Genomic DNA, 17,160 nt, shown 5'->3' with positions numbered 1-17,160 from the left:
GAGCCTGCTTGGGATTCTCGCTCTCCCTCTCTCTCTCTCTGCCCCTCCCCTGCTCGCTCACTCTCTCTCTCTCAAAATAAATAAATAAACTTTAAAAGAGAAAGAAATTATCAATTCTAGTATGGGCAAGACTGATAATGCTGGCCTCTTATAAAAAACAAAACAGGCACACAAGTAAGATTTTATCATTATAAAATATGAAATTTTTTAAATTGAGCTCTATCTGCTTGACCTTGTCAGTTTCCTCACTACACAGAAACACAATCACATACCATTTCTAGCTTATACTTTCCACTTTGTATTATCTGTTTTATTTATTCAACTTCTGCATAAGATTTATTGGAAACAGGACCTCACTGCTAAAAGTTTGAAAACACTGTCCTAAATGTAATATGCTTTTGTCAATTTTTAGTGATTCTAAGCAGCTAAGGAAAAGCTTTCCAATCAGCCCAAGTTCATTGATTCATTCACTCAGTACTCAAGTGTTTATTGAGAAATACTAAAAGATGAGTAAGACCTAATGTCTTCATAACCTCAAAACAATGTAGAGACTAATATGGGAGACAGACATATAAGTAAATAAGAAAACATAACATATAACTGAGGTAAGCACAGGCTGCCGTGAGACACATTGGATGCTTAACTCTTCTCAGGTGATAAGTGGAGGCTTGTCCCACCGAAGTTAACACTTGTGATGTTTTTAAAGAATGGGGTAAGTCAGGAGTTGTAGGGTCATCTTGGCAAACAGACTGAGGTGAGGATGGTAAGTGAGGCATTGTCCAGGGACCTAAAAACAGCTAATCATGGCCTGAGTACAAGGTATAAATGGAAGAATGTCAACAGATGAATTCTGGATAAGCATAGAGGGTGGAGGGTAGGGAATTCCTGACAAAAGAAACGGGAGCTCAGACTCAGAAGGGAGAATGAGTGAGGCACAGAAAGTGAGTGAGCATATAGTATACTTCTGCAAGAAAGCTAACTACACTTAAGTGGAGGAAGTTTGAGAAATAGTAAGCGATGAGGAATTTATTTTTAATTATTTTTTTTATGAAATGTATTGTCAAATTGGTTTCCATACAACACCCAGTGCTAAGAGACGAGGAATTTAAAGGTGTGAAAAGAAAAACAAAAAAGCTAAAAATAAAGGAAAACAAAAATAATGTTTTTAAGCAGGGGAGGGATGCCTTCAGAGTGGCACTAAAGGACTTTACAAGTCTAGCACAACATGCAGGATGAAATGGACCAGAGACCACCTAGAGCCTCAGAGATGAGTCAGGACCTAGTCATGAAGTACTATGGCCCTTGACTGGGTTGTCGCAATGAAAACAGGGAAAAGATGAACATATGAGGCTTTTTGGAAGAAAATGGTGACAAGATTTGCAACTGTGGATTTAAAAAGGAATTTTACTGTTAAAAAAATTCCAGTTTTTGGGGCGCCTGGGTGGCTCAGTCAGTTGAGCTCTGACTTCGGCTCAGGTCATGATCTCACGGTTTGTGAGTTCAAGCCCCGCGTTGGGCTCTGTGCTAACAGCTCAGAGCCTGGAGCCTGCTTCTGATTCTGTGTCTCCCTCTCTCTCTGTCCCTCCCCCACTCATGCTCTGTCTCTCTCTGTCTCAGAAATAAACATTACAAAAAAAATTTTTTTTTAATTCCAGTTTTGGTTATGTTAAGCTGAAGTGACAGTGAGACATCCAACTAAAAATGCCTAAAAGAACAACATCAAGAGATCAAGAGAAGATAGCAAAGCACATGGGTAAGAACTAACTTGTGAGAATGATAAGAGATAAAAATCTTAGGGAAACGCTCATATTCGGAAAGTAAGAGAAAAAACAGGATTCAGTGAAAAATTTAAAAAGCAGTGGCTCTTAGCCAAGGCTAAGACTAACCTTTTAAAATTGCCCTTCTTCCAAAAAATATAAATAAAAAAATAAAATTGCCCTTCCTGGGTGGGGAGATGGATGAAATAGGTGATGGGGATTTTGAGAAAAACACCTGTCATGATGAGCACTGGGTGTTGTATGGAATTGTTGAACCACTATATTTTACAACTGAAATTAATGTAACACTGTATGTTAACTAACTGGAATTAAAATAAAAACTTAAGCAATCCCTATCAAAATAACACCAGCACTCTTCACAGCTAGAACAAACAATCCTAAAATTTGTATGAAACCAGAAAAGACCCCAAGTAGCCATAGCCATCTTGAAAAAGAAAACCAGAGCTGGAGGCATCACAAACCCGGACTTCAAGCTGAATTACAAAGCTGTAATCATTAAGACAATACAGTGGCTTAAGACATCAAGACAATACAGTGACAGTAGGCACAAAAACAGACACTCCGATCAATGGAACAGAATAGAGAACCCAGAAATGGACCCACAAACGTATGGCCAACTAATCTTTGACAAAGCAGGAAAGAATATCCAAGGGAATAAAGACAGTCTCTTCAGCAAATGGTGCTGGGAAAACTGGACAGCAACACACAGAAAAATGAACATGGACCACTCTCTTACACCATACACAAAAAGAAACTCAAAATGGATGAAAGACCTAAACACAAGACAGGAAGCCATCAAAATCCTAGAGGAGAAAGCAGGCAAAATCCTCTATGATGTCAGCCGTAGCAACTTCTTACTCAACACGTCTCCGGAGGCAAGGGAAACAAAAGCAAAAATGAACTTCTGGGACCTCATCAAGATAAAAAGCTTCTGCACAGCAAACGAAACAATCAGCAAAACTAAAAGGCAACTGACTGAATGGGAGAAGATATTTGCAAATGACATATCAGATGAAGGGTTGGTATCCAAAATCTATAAAGAACTTATCAAACTCAACATGCAAAAGACAAAGAATCCAGTGAAGAAATGGGCAAAAGACATAAATAGACACCTCTCCAAAGAAGACATCCAGATGGCAAACCAACACATGAAAACATGCTCAATATTACTCATCATCAGGGAAATACAAATCAAAACCACAATGAGATACTACCTCACACCAGCCAGAATGGCTAACATTAACAACTCAGGCAACAAAAGATGTTGGGGAGGATGCAGAGAAAGAGGATCTCTTTTGCACTGCTGATGGGAATGCAAACTGGTACAGCCACTCTGGAAAACAGTATGGAGGTTCCTCAAAAAATTAAAAATAGAACTACCCTACAATCCAGCAACTGCACTACTAGGCATTTATCCAAGGGATACAGGTGTGCTGTTTCGAAGGGACACATGCACCCCAATGTTTATAGCAGCGCTATCAACAACAGCCAAAGTATGAAAAGAGCCCAAATGTCCATCAGTGGATGAATGGATAAAGAAGATGCGGTGTGTATGTGTGTATATGTACACACACACACATACACACACAGTGGAGTATTACTTGGCAATCAAAAAGAATGAAATCTTGCCATTTGCAACTATGTGGATGGAACTACAGGGTATTATGCTAAGCAAAATTAGTAAGAGAAAGATATCGTATGACTTCACTCATATGAAGAATTTAAGATACGAAACAGATGAACATAAGAGAAGGGAAGCAAAAATATAAAAACAGGGAGGGGAACAAAACATAAGAGACTCTTAAATACAGAGAACAAACAGGGTTGATGGCGAAGGGATGGGCTAAATGGGTAAGGGGCATTAGGGAATCTACTCCTGAAATCATTGTTGCACTACATGCTAACTTGGATGTAAATTAAATCATTTCATTAATTAAAACATTTAAAAAATAATAAATAAAATAATTTTTTAAAAAATGGGCAGAGGTTCTGAACAGATATTTTTTCAGAAGGCATACAGATAGCCAATAGTACACGAAAAGATGCTCATTATCACGAGGGAAATGCAAATAAAACCACAATGAGATATCATTTCATGCCTACCAAATGACAATTATCAAAAAGACAAGAAATAACAAGTGTTGGCAAGGATGTGGAAAAAGGGAACCCTTGTGCACTGTTAGTGGGGATGTAAATTGGTGCAACCACTATGGAAAACAGTATGAAGTTCCTCAAAAAATGAAAAATAGAACTACCAGATTATCCAGCACTTCCACTTCTGGATATTTATCTGAAGAAAATGAAACAGTAATTTGAAAAGACACATGAACACTTATGTTCACTATAGCATCATTCACAATAGCCAAGATACACAAACAACCTAAGTGTCCATGGATGGATGAATGGATAAAGATGCAGTATGTATCTACAATGGGACACTACTTTGCCATAAAAGAGAATGAAATTTCCCAACTGCAACAACATGGATGGACCTTTAGGGCATTATGCTAAGTGAAATACATCAGAGAAAGACAAATACCTTATGATTTCACCTACTGTGGAATCTGAAAAACAAAGGAACAAACAAAACTAATAGAGAGCAGACTGGTAGTTGCCAGAGGGGAAAGGGATAAGGAGGAGGTGGAATGGGTAAAGGAGGTCAAGAAGTACAAACTCCCAGTTCTATAATAAATAAGTTATGGAAATGTAATGTACAGCATGATGACTACAGTCAGTAATATTGAACTGCATATTTGGAAGTTGCTAAGATAGTAAACCTTAAAAGTTTCCATCATAATGGGGCGCCTGCGTAGCTCAGCAGGTTGAGCACCTGACTTCAGCTCAGGTTACGATCTCACAGTCCGTGAGTTCAAGCCCTGCATCGGGCACTGTGCTGACAGCTCAGAGCCTGGAGCCTGCTTCGGATTCTGTGTCTCCCTCTCTATCTACCCTTCCAATCCCTCCCTCCCTCTCTCTCTCTCTCTCTCTCTCTCTCTCTTTCTCTCTCTCTCTTTCTTAAAAATAAATAAACATTAATTTTTTTTTTTTAAGTTTTCAGCATAAGAAAAAAAGTTGTCAGAAATAGTAGGGAGGGAAGAAGAGAAGCAGAGGCAAAATGGATAAAGAACTACAACAATCAGAAAAACAACTTTATAAAATAACAATTCAGGAAAAAAATAACAACTTTAGCCTTCTCTCACAGGTGAAAACAAATTCCAGTATATAATTTTTTCTAATTAGAAAAGAGGATAAGAAATGAAGACTGCTGTTTCACAGGAATCAACACAAATGCCTCAGTTCCTGATCCTATAACTCAAAAAGGAAAAACTCATTTACACCACCTAACTTTAAGAACTTAGTAAGTACAAAGTTACAAAAATCAAGACATTGGTGATGGCATGAGAGACAAAACGACTGAACAGAATACAGATATAGATCTACACCTATACTTGAACAAATTTTTGACACAGGTGCCAGAGAATTCCAATTGGGACTGGGAACAGAAAATCTTTCCAATAAAAGATGCTTGAAAAACTGGTTATCTTTGGGGCACCTGGGTGGCTGTTGGTTAAGTAGTGCTGGCAGTGCAGAGCCTGCTTGGGATTCTCTCTCTCCATCTCTCTCTGCCCCTCCCCCACTCAGGCTATCTCTCAAAATAAATTTTTAAAAATGTTTCAAATGGTTCTTTTTGAAAAACAAACAGAATTCAATTTGTACTTCATAGTAAACATAAACATTAATTCAATATGGATGATAAATCTAAATACAAAAGCTAAAACTGCAAAACTTTAGAAGAAAATATATGTAACTATCTTCACAAATTAGAGATAAGAAAAGGTACTTTAGGTCACAGAACACAATAACCATAAAAGAAAACAACTATTAAACTAGACTTCATCAAAATTAAAAATATCTGCTCATCTAAAGACAATTAAGAAAAAGAAAAGGCAAGCCACACACTGGGAGAAAATATGCAGGAAGTATCTATCTAACAAAGGATTGGTATTTCAGGATATATATAAAAACTTCTACAACTCAGTAATAAAAAGACTACCTACAGGCAAATGATTTCTACAGACATTTCAGACAGGAAGGTCTTCAAATGGCCACTAAGACATAAAAAAGTGTTGAATATATTAGCCATCAAGGAAACACAAAGTAAAAACCACAATGACACTATCATACAACGACCAGAATGGCTTCAGTGAAAAGGAGCAACCACACCAAATGTTGATGGTGATGTGGAACAACCAGAACTCACACATATTGCTGGTAAGAAGATAAAATGATATAGCCGATTTGGGAAAAGGTCTGCAATTTTTTATAAAAGTAAATAAACAACCACCCTAAAATCCAGCAATTCTACTCACACATATTTACCCACGAGAAATGAAAATATATGTCTACAAAGACACTTGTACAAGAATGTTTATAACAGCTATTTCATAATAGCCAAAACCTTGGAATAGCCCAAGTGTTCATTAACAGGAGAAGGGCTTAACTGTGGTGTATTTATACAGTGGAATAAAACTAAATAATAAAAAATGAATTATTGATATATATAACAACATAGATGAATTTTAAAAAAATCATGCTGGAAAAAAACCCTTAAAACCAAACAGCACAGAGTTTATGATTCCAATTATACAAATTTCTAGAATTGGCAAAAGTAACCTATGATGGAGGAAAAATCAGAACGATGGTTACTTGAGGGCAGGGACAGGCAGGGATTGACTACAAAGTGGTGACAGTACTGTCTGTATCTTGATAGGGATTTGGTTTTCATAGGTATCGTCATCTGTTAAAATTCATCAAATAGTTTAAGATTTGTGGACTTCATAGTATTTTACCTCACAAAAGAGCAAAAACCATAAATACTGAATTTTAATGATACAGGTACATATATAGATATATCAGTTTACTGATATCTGTAACTAATTTATAAATGCATCAAAAAAGACAGACTGATGAGTAGACAGTGCAAATATATGTGATAAAGCAAATTTAGTAAAATGTTAACTCTGCAATCTAGCTGGGGAGTATATGAATGTTCATTGTGTAATTCTCTTACCTTCTCTCTCTTTCTTGTTTTAAGTTTTCGTTATTTAAGTTATCTGTCCACCGAACATGAGGGCTGAACTCATGACTCAGGAGTCACATGCTGCTCCAACTGACCCAGCCCGGTGCCCCTCCCTTACTTTTATGTTTAAATATTTTCATTATAAGTTGAGAGAGGGCTTGAGAAATACTCAGGAACTTATACAGAAGCAGTTTATTCTATACTCTGCCAGTATTAAGCAAAACTGAGAAATGACCAAAAAAATGGAACAGGTTTTTCTAATAAAGGTACATTGGTTTGTTAGAACCTGAGATTTAAAGAAAATTCCTTCCCCCTCAATTTAAAAAAAAAAAAAAAAAAAAAAAAAGAAGGGGCGCCTGGGTGGCTCAGTCGGTTGAGTGGCCGACTTCGGCTCAGGTCATGATCTCATGGTTTGTGAGTTCAAGCCCCGCGTTGGGCTCTATGCTGACAGCTTAGAGCCTGGAGCCTGCTTCGGATTCTGTATCTCCTTCTCCCTCCCCCACTTGTGCTCTGTCTCTGTCTCTCAAAAATAAATAAATGTAAAAAAAATTTTTAAAAAAGTCAATGCAATGAAAACTTTTCTGAGGGGCAGGAGTGACAGGCTATCAAGCCATGGATAGATTCAACAAATTAGTGTTTTTGTGGTAAATATCACATGACAAATTTCTAATCTTTATTTTATGCTCTATCTAAAATTAAGAAAGTTACTTCTTTACTCACCAAGTCATTAGCTTGATCTATTGTAAAAACATTGTTGTTTACTCTACTACCAACTTCAATATGTGCATCACTTAATGATGAAATAAGCTGTTTACATTCATTCTGCATTCGTGTGAATGGAACGGCAATTTCATCATAATATAAATGTTCTGAAAGGATATCAAGTAAACGTGGCTGCACAGCTAGGGTAACAGCTTTACACTCCTAAAATATAACAGACAAGAAATATTCAGGACAAATATATAAACATAATTCTAGAGATGCATACATTTTCACTTGCAAACTACAAAGTTCTAAATTCCTATTCATCTTGAATCTATGTTCTGTTACCTCCCAGAACATCGTTAGTTGCAGAGAAAAGGTATCACACCCAAACTACTATAATTTTAATATGAATCACTATAGAACATGCACATGGAACTATTATAATTCCTTTAAATTTTGCATCTAATTACTCCTACTTTACTCTGAATTTATACCAAGTTTTTATATATATAGCACGGGCTTATAAATATAACTGTAAAAAGAAATCAGTCAGAAAGGAACACTTAGCATGCACTAAAAATGTTATTTAAAAACTCATTATTAGATTTTTTAACAGTTGAACCCATAGCTTCACATGCCATACTGTAGAAATGGATATATATAATTTAAAAGCTACTTACCTGCCCCCAAATTTAACTAACCCTTCCCACTCTCTCTGGTTGTTGCCTGCCCCAACCAGAGGGGGAATGGCCTCAGTGGTGAGCCATGAGGGGTTCTGTGGGATCTGGGTGGTCAGCCTGGGCTTCACAGAGTAAGTCCAGAGAAGCTCTGTGAGGGTCCAGAAACCGAACTGTCAACACTTGCTGCTGAGTCTGAGAGGCACAAAAACACAGCATCACTGCCTCTCCAGCACACCGAGTCCTGCCTAAAAACAGATGAGCCTTGCTTCTTTCCAGAGGCAAAGCTGGGGTCTCAGATGCAACAGAGCATGGCTCAATTACTTTTAGACATAGCTTTGACAAACTGCTAAGAGGCAGTAACAAGAAACTCTCACAGCAAGTGCAGACAGTTAAATTTCCAGAATTCCAGTTAATGGAATAAACAAAGCCAGCAGGAAGTTTCTTTGATTTACAGAAGTCAGTCTTACACAAAATCACATATCTTATTAGAAGTTAAAGGTTAAAAGGGCTGCAAGAGAATGGCTTACTTGGAAACATGAAGACTTTAGTTTAAAGATGGAGGTTTTATTCTTCCTGTGACCAAAAATTCTGCCCTTGCTACTACTCATACAAATCAATCTCAAAGCCTCTTATCTTTTGTAGTGTTCAGATATTAAGGAATGAATGACCAACAGTTTCTGGACTGCTTCCACACATACACATGACTGTTTTGGACGGACATTTCTTAACAGATTGTAGTATCATGAGCAAACATTAAGTATGGTCATAGCTAGTAGTCTCAGGTACGAAACTGGGGGTTCTAAGAAAAAAGTCTAAGGTTAAAAGCAACTGGAAGAGAAATAATGTTTCACTACAATTTAGAATACTTTTCTAGAACTGTCGGATTTTTATACAGAGAAAATTTTGTTCTGTTTATAAAATATAATGAAAATAATCTTAACAGCTAATGGAAATTGGTTTACTTAGCTTGTCTTCATTACTTTTGGGGAAAAAATCTTACCTTTTGTAAAGCAGCCCATTCACAGATTACCAATGCAACACTAATTCTCTGCAAGGCAGATTTGGAGTTCAAATAGAAGAGTAGTAACTGGCCAAGGGATTCAGCTGGCTTAATTTCTTGGGTTACCATATTTACACCCGGATCACAAATACAGCAACAAAGTGCTCCTAACAACCTAGGAGGGAGAAAAAAGAAGTTACTATAGAACTTACTTGAAGTAAAGTTTCCCCTATTGAAGCTATAACTTTTCACAACAAAGATATAACTCCTCTTTCATCTTCATAAAAAGATATAAATCTTATTTAAAACTTCAAAAAAAAAGAAAAACGTTTAATTACACTTTTTCTTACTCTGTAACTAGTGTGATGGAGGAAGTATTGACAAACACATCAGAAGAATATTTTGGTTCTTTTAAAAGCCTTCTCAATTTTTGTATACTCACTTGGCTGCCATCATTCTGGCCCGCATAACCACAAAATCCCTAGTGGAGGGATCTTCCATGATGGTCTCTGCACCTGCAATGTACTCCTGAAGGACTTCTTTAGTTTGGCTTTGGCCTTGGCGTACCTTACCACATGTTTTTTCCTAGAAAGAAAGGTGGGGGGAGGAGGGGAAACTATAATTAAAGATTAATCATTAAAATTTAATAGGCAACTCTCCTCTATATGCAAAAATACTCTCATTTGTTATCCCAGTAAAATACATTTCTTTTCCCAAAATTTTAATGGATAAAAATTACTATGCATTTTGTCAAGGTCCTCATAAAACAGTAATTTGTCCTTACATTAAATTAATTAAATTACGCTTAAGATAAAGCAATACAAATTTCTTACATAGTTTCCTATATTAATATTTAGACCTAAATATACAAATACATTATGTCCCTTTACACTCACCTTGGCTCTGGCTTTTACTTCTAGCAACATATTTAAGTCAATAGGTAAATGAGAAGGCTGCATCATCAAGCAAAGCCAAGCACCCATCCAGGGACAAGCAGCTGCTACCACATAATGAACTGAAGCTTTGCTCAACAGTTCCATCCAAACCTACAAAGTGAAAGAGAAACATGAAAAGTGAAATTTTTCTAGTATGGGGTAATAAAATCTAATACTTATTTTTAGGGATACTGAGTTAAAAAAAAAAAAGGGGGTTGGAAATAGCACAGAGATCAATTTTAAAAGTCAAGAGAAAAGCTTATTTTTAAATGCTGCTTTTTGATAGTTTTATATACTAAAAAACACCAAAGAAAGTTTTAAGGAGAGGAACACAAGAGTTTTCTTCAGTATTTTGCAAAAATCATTTAAAATGTAAGATACCCATAACAATAAGGGTTGTCAAAATCTCAGCTGTTGAAATCCTTTGCATGTATCATAAAGCTCAATACTAATGCAGTCCTATATTCAACATACACTCTTCAACATCTAACAGTTCCTCATAGATGTCCTCTGCTAAAGTTAGAGGTGGTAATGTCCTAGCATAAATTAAGAACAATGTAAGTCTTGATTCATGATCTTACTTAATAAGGTACCTTTCTTGATGCGTAAGATTAAGTGTAATTAAAAGCCTGTAGAAATACCACCACTGTTAATTCAAGGCTGTTAACAATGAGCCACCTCAGAGGCAATAATTCCAGACTCAATTAACAGATTTGAAAGGTCAAACAGTACCATTTCCCTTTATAAACAGTTAAATATATCAAATGGCTCATCTTAAAAGATCCCAATACACCTTTCAAATAAGGGGGAAAAGTACAAATCTAAACTAAAACGATCAGACTCTGTGTATTACCAATGATTTCCAAAAGATACTTCACAGGATCAATAAGCATACTTATAAACAGCAAAATAAGTGATAAAGAAAAGTCTTTCCTTCATTTTACTTTCTGTACTGAGGCTATCAGAAAGTGCTTAAAACACTTGCCTAGTAGATTTAACTATTATATTCCATAAGAAGACTATTTTCTTGTCATATCTTGCCTGGCCTGAGGATACCCATGTCAGACTTCTGAGCTATAGAACTGTGAAGTAATACATTTATGTTGTTTTAAGCCACTAATTTGTGGTCATTTGATATGGCAGTAATAGAAAACTTAACAGTAAGCAATCTCTGACTTTTCAAATGTTTTGATTTCTAATTTCTTAAAATTCCTGACCAACAACAGTATAGCGATTGTGAAAAATTTTTTAAATCTACCAAATCACTGGGGAAAAGAGTACAGATATATTCACTGTGTACCTTGTGAATGAGGTCCAGAATTTCCTGGCTGCTTTCTAATACACAAAACTGAAAAATGTGTCGCAGCATATCAGGCAGAATAGGTATAAGCCAAGATGAAGAGTTCTGAAAACAAAAACAGCAAATCTATAGTATACAATTCTTGGGTGTTAGCTTATTTAAAGAGTTATAAGTCAAATAATACAACTGTTACATGGCTTTATCAAAAAGGTTCAACTGGGTGATAAATTTTTACAAGATTTTGGAGCAAGAGAATCCTATTTCTTATTCCAAAGATTTAGAGAAATTAAATATCATCAGAGGAACTAGTATTTTAAAAATGCAGATTCTGTAGCAGCACAGCATAAAGTCTGCTTAGTAGAAAATATAAGATAAGGCTGGGAAAATATTTGGAGGCCGAATTCACTTCACCTGACAAGGGTGCAACCATCTCCTTTTCAATATGGTTGCAAAACATAATATGGTTTTAGCTCACTATTAGTATGATCTTAAAAAAATCACAAGGTATGACTTAGCCCATCCAGGGCCAATCTGTCTATTGCAGATCTGAAAGCTGGCTGACCTATTTTCATTAATTTTGCACCTGTCTTCTAGCAGGCAATGATTTAGGCAGGAAATCTAATGCTGTTACTTTGTATTTACAGGTCTCTTTAATTAGATTGGTGGGGGAACGGGGTGCAATGAGGAGCTCATTATTATTTTCACTCCTTTAGAGATTATCCTCCTCGGAATTCCTCTCCCGCAACTTTTTTTTTAAGTAGTTAATGGACCTGTAGTATGCTACTAACTAGGACTCGACTAATCAAAAATTTCCCCCCTAATCTTAGGGAAAGTCTGCAAAGTTTGATGACCATTTAGCATTAATCCAGTACAGTGTAAACTAATATACAGAAAAATTCTTGCCACAGTCTGTTTACTTCACCATGTTTAAATTAACTATAACCTGGAACACTATTACTAAAGTTATATGTGAATTCAAGCTTAAGAATGGCTTTTGAAAAAAATGTTTTGGTCTGTGTTAAATAATTAACATAACAATTATTAGCACTTTAGTTAGTGTTACATGTAGTCCCCAACATTTTTGTAGTGAGCATCAGACAGAGGGGAGTGCATCTGTGGGCATTACTGAGAAAAATAAATAGTGGTTATTTAGTGTGACACAGATGGGGTAGTTTCTTCCCAGTTGCTTTATTCAGATTGATGTTCCCTGCTATGTACTCCTTCCTAGAACTCAGAATAAAGAGAACTGATGACACACAGAAATCAGATTATAATACAGTTCACTGTATCTGAAAATCAAGGTGAGACTTCTAGCCATCTATACTCCCTCACACTCTATCCTCCAGCCAATTTCCTTTCACCTCCTCTTTACTGCCATCATGTTCTCTCCAGCTTCCAGAGTTTCACCTGCTGCTCCTTCCTTTTACTCTGCTCTTCACTGGTTAAATTCTACTCATCCTTCAGATCTCAGCTTAGACTTCACTTTTAGCAGGACCTTCCCTGACCTTCACTCACCTCACTAGCTAGGATCCAGCAGCAGCATCTACTTCCTCTACCAGACACTCACCTCATTATGTTATTAGAGCTTATCTAGTTGTCTGGGAGTTTCTCCTGTCTTGTTTAGTTTCCTATTTTAAGCTCTATAAAAGGGTAGAGACCTGTCTCTTTCTGGTCAGTATCTAAAGAATTGTAAACACATATTAGGCACTAAAATATTTGTTGAATAAATCCATATTGCTTAGAGGAAATGGTCCAACGTCACAGACAGTAATGTGTGAAATTTCCCACAAATTAATAGTTGGTAATAAATCCCTAACTGGCAAAACTGACAGGGTAAGATCTTGCCATTTTTCTTTTGCTACACCCCTTCTGTCTTCCCACAAGCATACCCACAAAATGAGTAGATGTGGAAAAAAAGCAACAATCTGATCACCACCACCAGGAACACCTGATTTGATTTCCTGCCTGGAGGCAAATTCATCATCATTTATATCCATATCAAATGATTTGGGGTTGCAGGGAAGGAGATTTGAAAAGAAGTTACAACAAAGTGATGAATCACACTGAGTTCTTCCACAAATTTGGTCTGAAATCCTATTTTGGCCCACCACAAGAGAAACACATACACAAACGTGCGCATGCGCGCCGAACTCTTACACAATTTATAATGCTCTATTCTATTCATTTGTCCAATCAATATTTATTGAAAGTCAGCTAAATATTTAACCTCTGCTCTTGCTTTTTAACATCTTTGTAATATCTGGCCCATAACCTAATTATGCAAATATTCTCTAATGCCAATCTTATTTAAGTGTATTCTTTTGGTCTTCTACATATGCCTATGTGAAATTTCTTATATCCTGAATCCCCACATTCCAACTCAATTTCATATATACCTTCATGCTAAATATAAGCTTCTTGCTAAAGTTTGCCTTTCAAACAAGTCAATGCTGTATGTAACTGAGATTTTGGAATGACTCATAAAGTGGCTGTGATGCAAGTGGAATGGAAAAGTTGACCCAGTCAGCAGAACAAAAGATTAATGTCTGGCATATTTTTCTAGATTGATGAGTCAAGTTCCAGCTATAACTCTTAGTGGTTACAACACTAGTTACTCTAGATATTCCAGTAAAGTAGTTCACTGAGAGACATAGAGATCCATAGACAGCACTCTTGTATGTACACACACAGTCATAAGCTAATGAGACAAAACATAAAGGAAAATCACATGGTAAATTCCTTCACTTTCATTGCCAAACTACTGGTTTAACAAAAAAAGTTACACTTTGATGTTAAGTCCTTACCAAATGAAACTAGTTTGGTATGCTTAAAAGTTATTCTTTCATGCTCCCTAAGAAGCCAGGCTTGCCAATACTTCCAAATGTTAACATCACAAACGGTATGGTATGTCACAGAGAAGTCTAATGGTAATAAGATTTCATAAATAACTGTATTAACTGTCGTTTTATTTAAGGATATTTTAGAGACGTGTATGCCTGCATACACAGTCATAATGGGATAAACCTTAAGATTAAGGGCATCTTTGTCATAAAGTCTTCTGGTTTCATAAAGTAAAACATAACAAAAAATTACTAAAGATAATCAGAATCCTTTCAAGGAAATAGAGGCATCAGTCTTTAAGAGGTACAGTGCAGATTTAGCCTCAACACTGCAGTTATTGAGAGGAATGGATTGAGAAGTTAGAAAATGAAACCAGTTTCAGCAATAGAGTTACCAGCAATTTAAAGAAGAGTTCATGTTTTCACTTTGTACTTAAGATGACTTAATATACAAAAGTGAGAAAGCAATTCAATAGGCACTTAAATCCATTTTGTCTCCATGTAAAATTTATAATTTTTTTTTTTACATTTTTATTTATTTTTGAGAGAGAGAGAGAGCACAAGTTGGGGAGGGGCAGAGAGAGAGGGAGACACAGAATCTGAAGCAGGCTCCAGCCTCCAAGCTGTCAGCACAGAGCCTGACATGGGGCTCGAACTCACAGACCATGAGATCATGACCTGAGCTGAAGGCAGACACTTAACCAACTGAGCCACCCAGGCGCCCCTCCATGTAAAATTTAAAACTGAAAGTCAGCCAGAATTGGACCAGATTCTGAGCCTGAAATCAGTAACTGTGAGTGGTGCAGCTACAAGAGCTTGGGAAAGTTTAATTTTTGGTCACCAGTTCCTTCATCGGCAACACAGAATGGCAGTAGCCACCCATGTTACATGCTTACCAGCATTCACAGCATAAAGGCCTCAATAATAACTTGGATTATTACTATAATCAAATATCATTCTTACACCTCAGTATACAAATAAGATTGCAAATTATTAGAAAAGAATTCCCAGAACTTGAAGTATTATCGTTCTTACTATCTGTACTATTAATTATTTGTACAGCATTAACATTTTAATAAAGCACTTTCATTTACGTTATCTTACTTAGCCCATATAAGTCTAAGGAACACTGGGTGAAGATTATCACCAGAATAGTTAAATCAACTTGACCAAGATCATAAATTTAACAAACAGTAGAGCCAAGGTTAGAATCCAGATTTTTTATTTAGTTAAGGCATCTTTTCATTAAGCCACTGAAGTAATAATAGTCATAGAAAGCAGCTCAGAAAAAGGGAAGTTCAAGTGAGAACAGATTTTTTTTTTAATGTTTATCGATGTCACAAATAGTGAGATTATGACCTGAGCCAAAATCAACAGTCAGGCACCTAACCAAATGAGCCACCAGGTACCCCAATGAGAATAGATCTTTATCATCACCACATGTCTATCATCTCTCACCCAAATTCCTGGAGCCAAATATATTTTGAAATTCATAATTTTTCAAATTTTATAACAATACTGAGGTTGTATATACTGCATGCTATGTAATATCCTCAACAGGGCCTGTGGTGGCACCCAAATATGTTATTATTTCTGAGGCAAAATTTGTGAATGGGCGTATTTACTAGGATAAAGACTTAAAGTTTCTCTTCAAGATGAGCAGGCTTTTCACCAAATGAGTAGTTTGAGAAGTTGGTTCACTTTACAAAAAAAAAACTTCGGATTTCAAAACTGCAAATAAGAGATCATGAACTTGTATTATAAGACAGTTTGCAGGTAGCTATGAAGCAGTCAACAGCAACCATCAGGTAATGCTGTAGAGAAGAATACAACAACAGATACAACCATCGGACATAGTTTACTCTGATATTTTCTCAGCAAATAATGTTGCTGAGATCATAAAAGTAATAATAACCATTAAGTTTTCACTGCATCGTGATGTTAGGTAATAACAACAAAAAAATCACAGTGAGTTATAGAAGCTGGAATTGTTTTGTGGCACTAGAGAACTGCCCTATTCCCTGAAGGAAAGATACAGAAAGAAAGGGAGATAATATTTTAGAAGGACAGTGTATATGTGGGGGGGAGGGGACAAGTGATGAGCCATGTGCCAAAATACTCTCATGAAAGGAATCAAAGGCATCCAAATTGGTGAGCAAGAAGTAAAACTGTCAGTATTTGCAGATGACACGATACTATATATAGAGAACCCTAAAGACTTCACCAAAATCCTACTAGAAATGACAGATGAATTCAGTAAGCTTGCAGGGTGTAATATACAGAAATCTGCTGCATTTCTCTGCACCAATAATGAAGCAACAGAAAGAGAAGAAAATAGTCCCATTTACAACTGTACCAAAAATAATAACTAGGAATACAGTTAACCAAGGAAGTGAGAGACCTGTACCCTGAAAAATAAAACTGATGAAAAAACTGAAGATAACACAAATGGAAAGATATTCCATGCTCAACAAATATTGCTAAAATGCCCATAACACCCACACCAATCTCCAGATTTAATACAATCCCTAAAAAAATACCAACAGGGATAGGGGATGGGGGAGAGGGGAAAGTAGGTGATGGGCACTGAGGAGGGCACTTGTTGGGATGAGCACTGGGTGTTGTATGGAAGCCAATTTGACAATAAATTATATTTAAAAAAGAAAGAAAACTGAAATTAAAAAAGAAAAAAAATACCAACAGGGAGTGCCTGGGTGGCTCAGTCAGTTAAGCACCTGACTCGATTTTGGCTCAGGTCATGATCTCACAGTTCATGAGATCAAGTCCTATGCCGAGTCTGCACTGTCAACACTGTCAGAATAAATAAATGTCAACATAAATA

The 17,160-nt window shown here is 36.3% G+C and overlaps 1 protein-coding gene across 1 annotated transcript in view; it reads right to left on the bottom strand.

Annotated features, from left to right (window-relative positions):
* BTAF1 (B-TFIID TATA-box binding protein associated factor 1) overlaps positions 1-17,160 on the bottom strand; it is a 121,769-nt gene that overhangs the window by 45,677 nt on the left and 58,932 nt on the right. The window contains exons 15-19 of the mRNA XM_043596971.1: positions 11,479-11,583; positions 10,140-10,289; positions 9,686-9,828; positions 9,244-9,418; positions 7,579-7,782 (exon numbers count right to left, since the gene is read on the bottom strand). Of these exons, the coding sequence (XP_043452906.1) occupies positions 7,579-7,782; positions 9,244-9,418; positions 9,686-9,828; positions 10,140-10,289; positions 11,479-11,583 (777 nt within the window). The remainder of the gene's footprint in view (positions 1-7,578; positions 7,783-9,243; positions 9,419-9,685; positions 9,829-10,139; positions 10,290-11,478; positions 11,584-17,160) is intronic.

Source organism: Prionailurus bengalensis, chromosome D2 (genome assembly GCF_016509475.1).
Source record: "Prionailurus bengalensis isolate Pbe53 chromosome D2, Fcat_Pben_1.1_paternal_pri, whole genome shotgun sequence".
NCBI lineage: Eukaryota > Metazoa > Chordata > Mammalia > Carnivora > Felidae > Prionailurus > Prionailurus bengalensis.
Note: the sequence above shows the minus strand (reverse complement) of the source record. Positions and strands in the feature narration are given on the sequence as shown.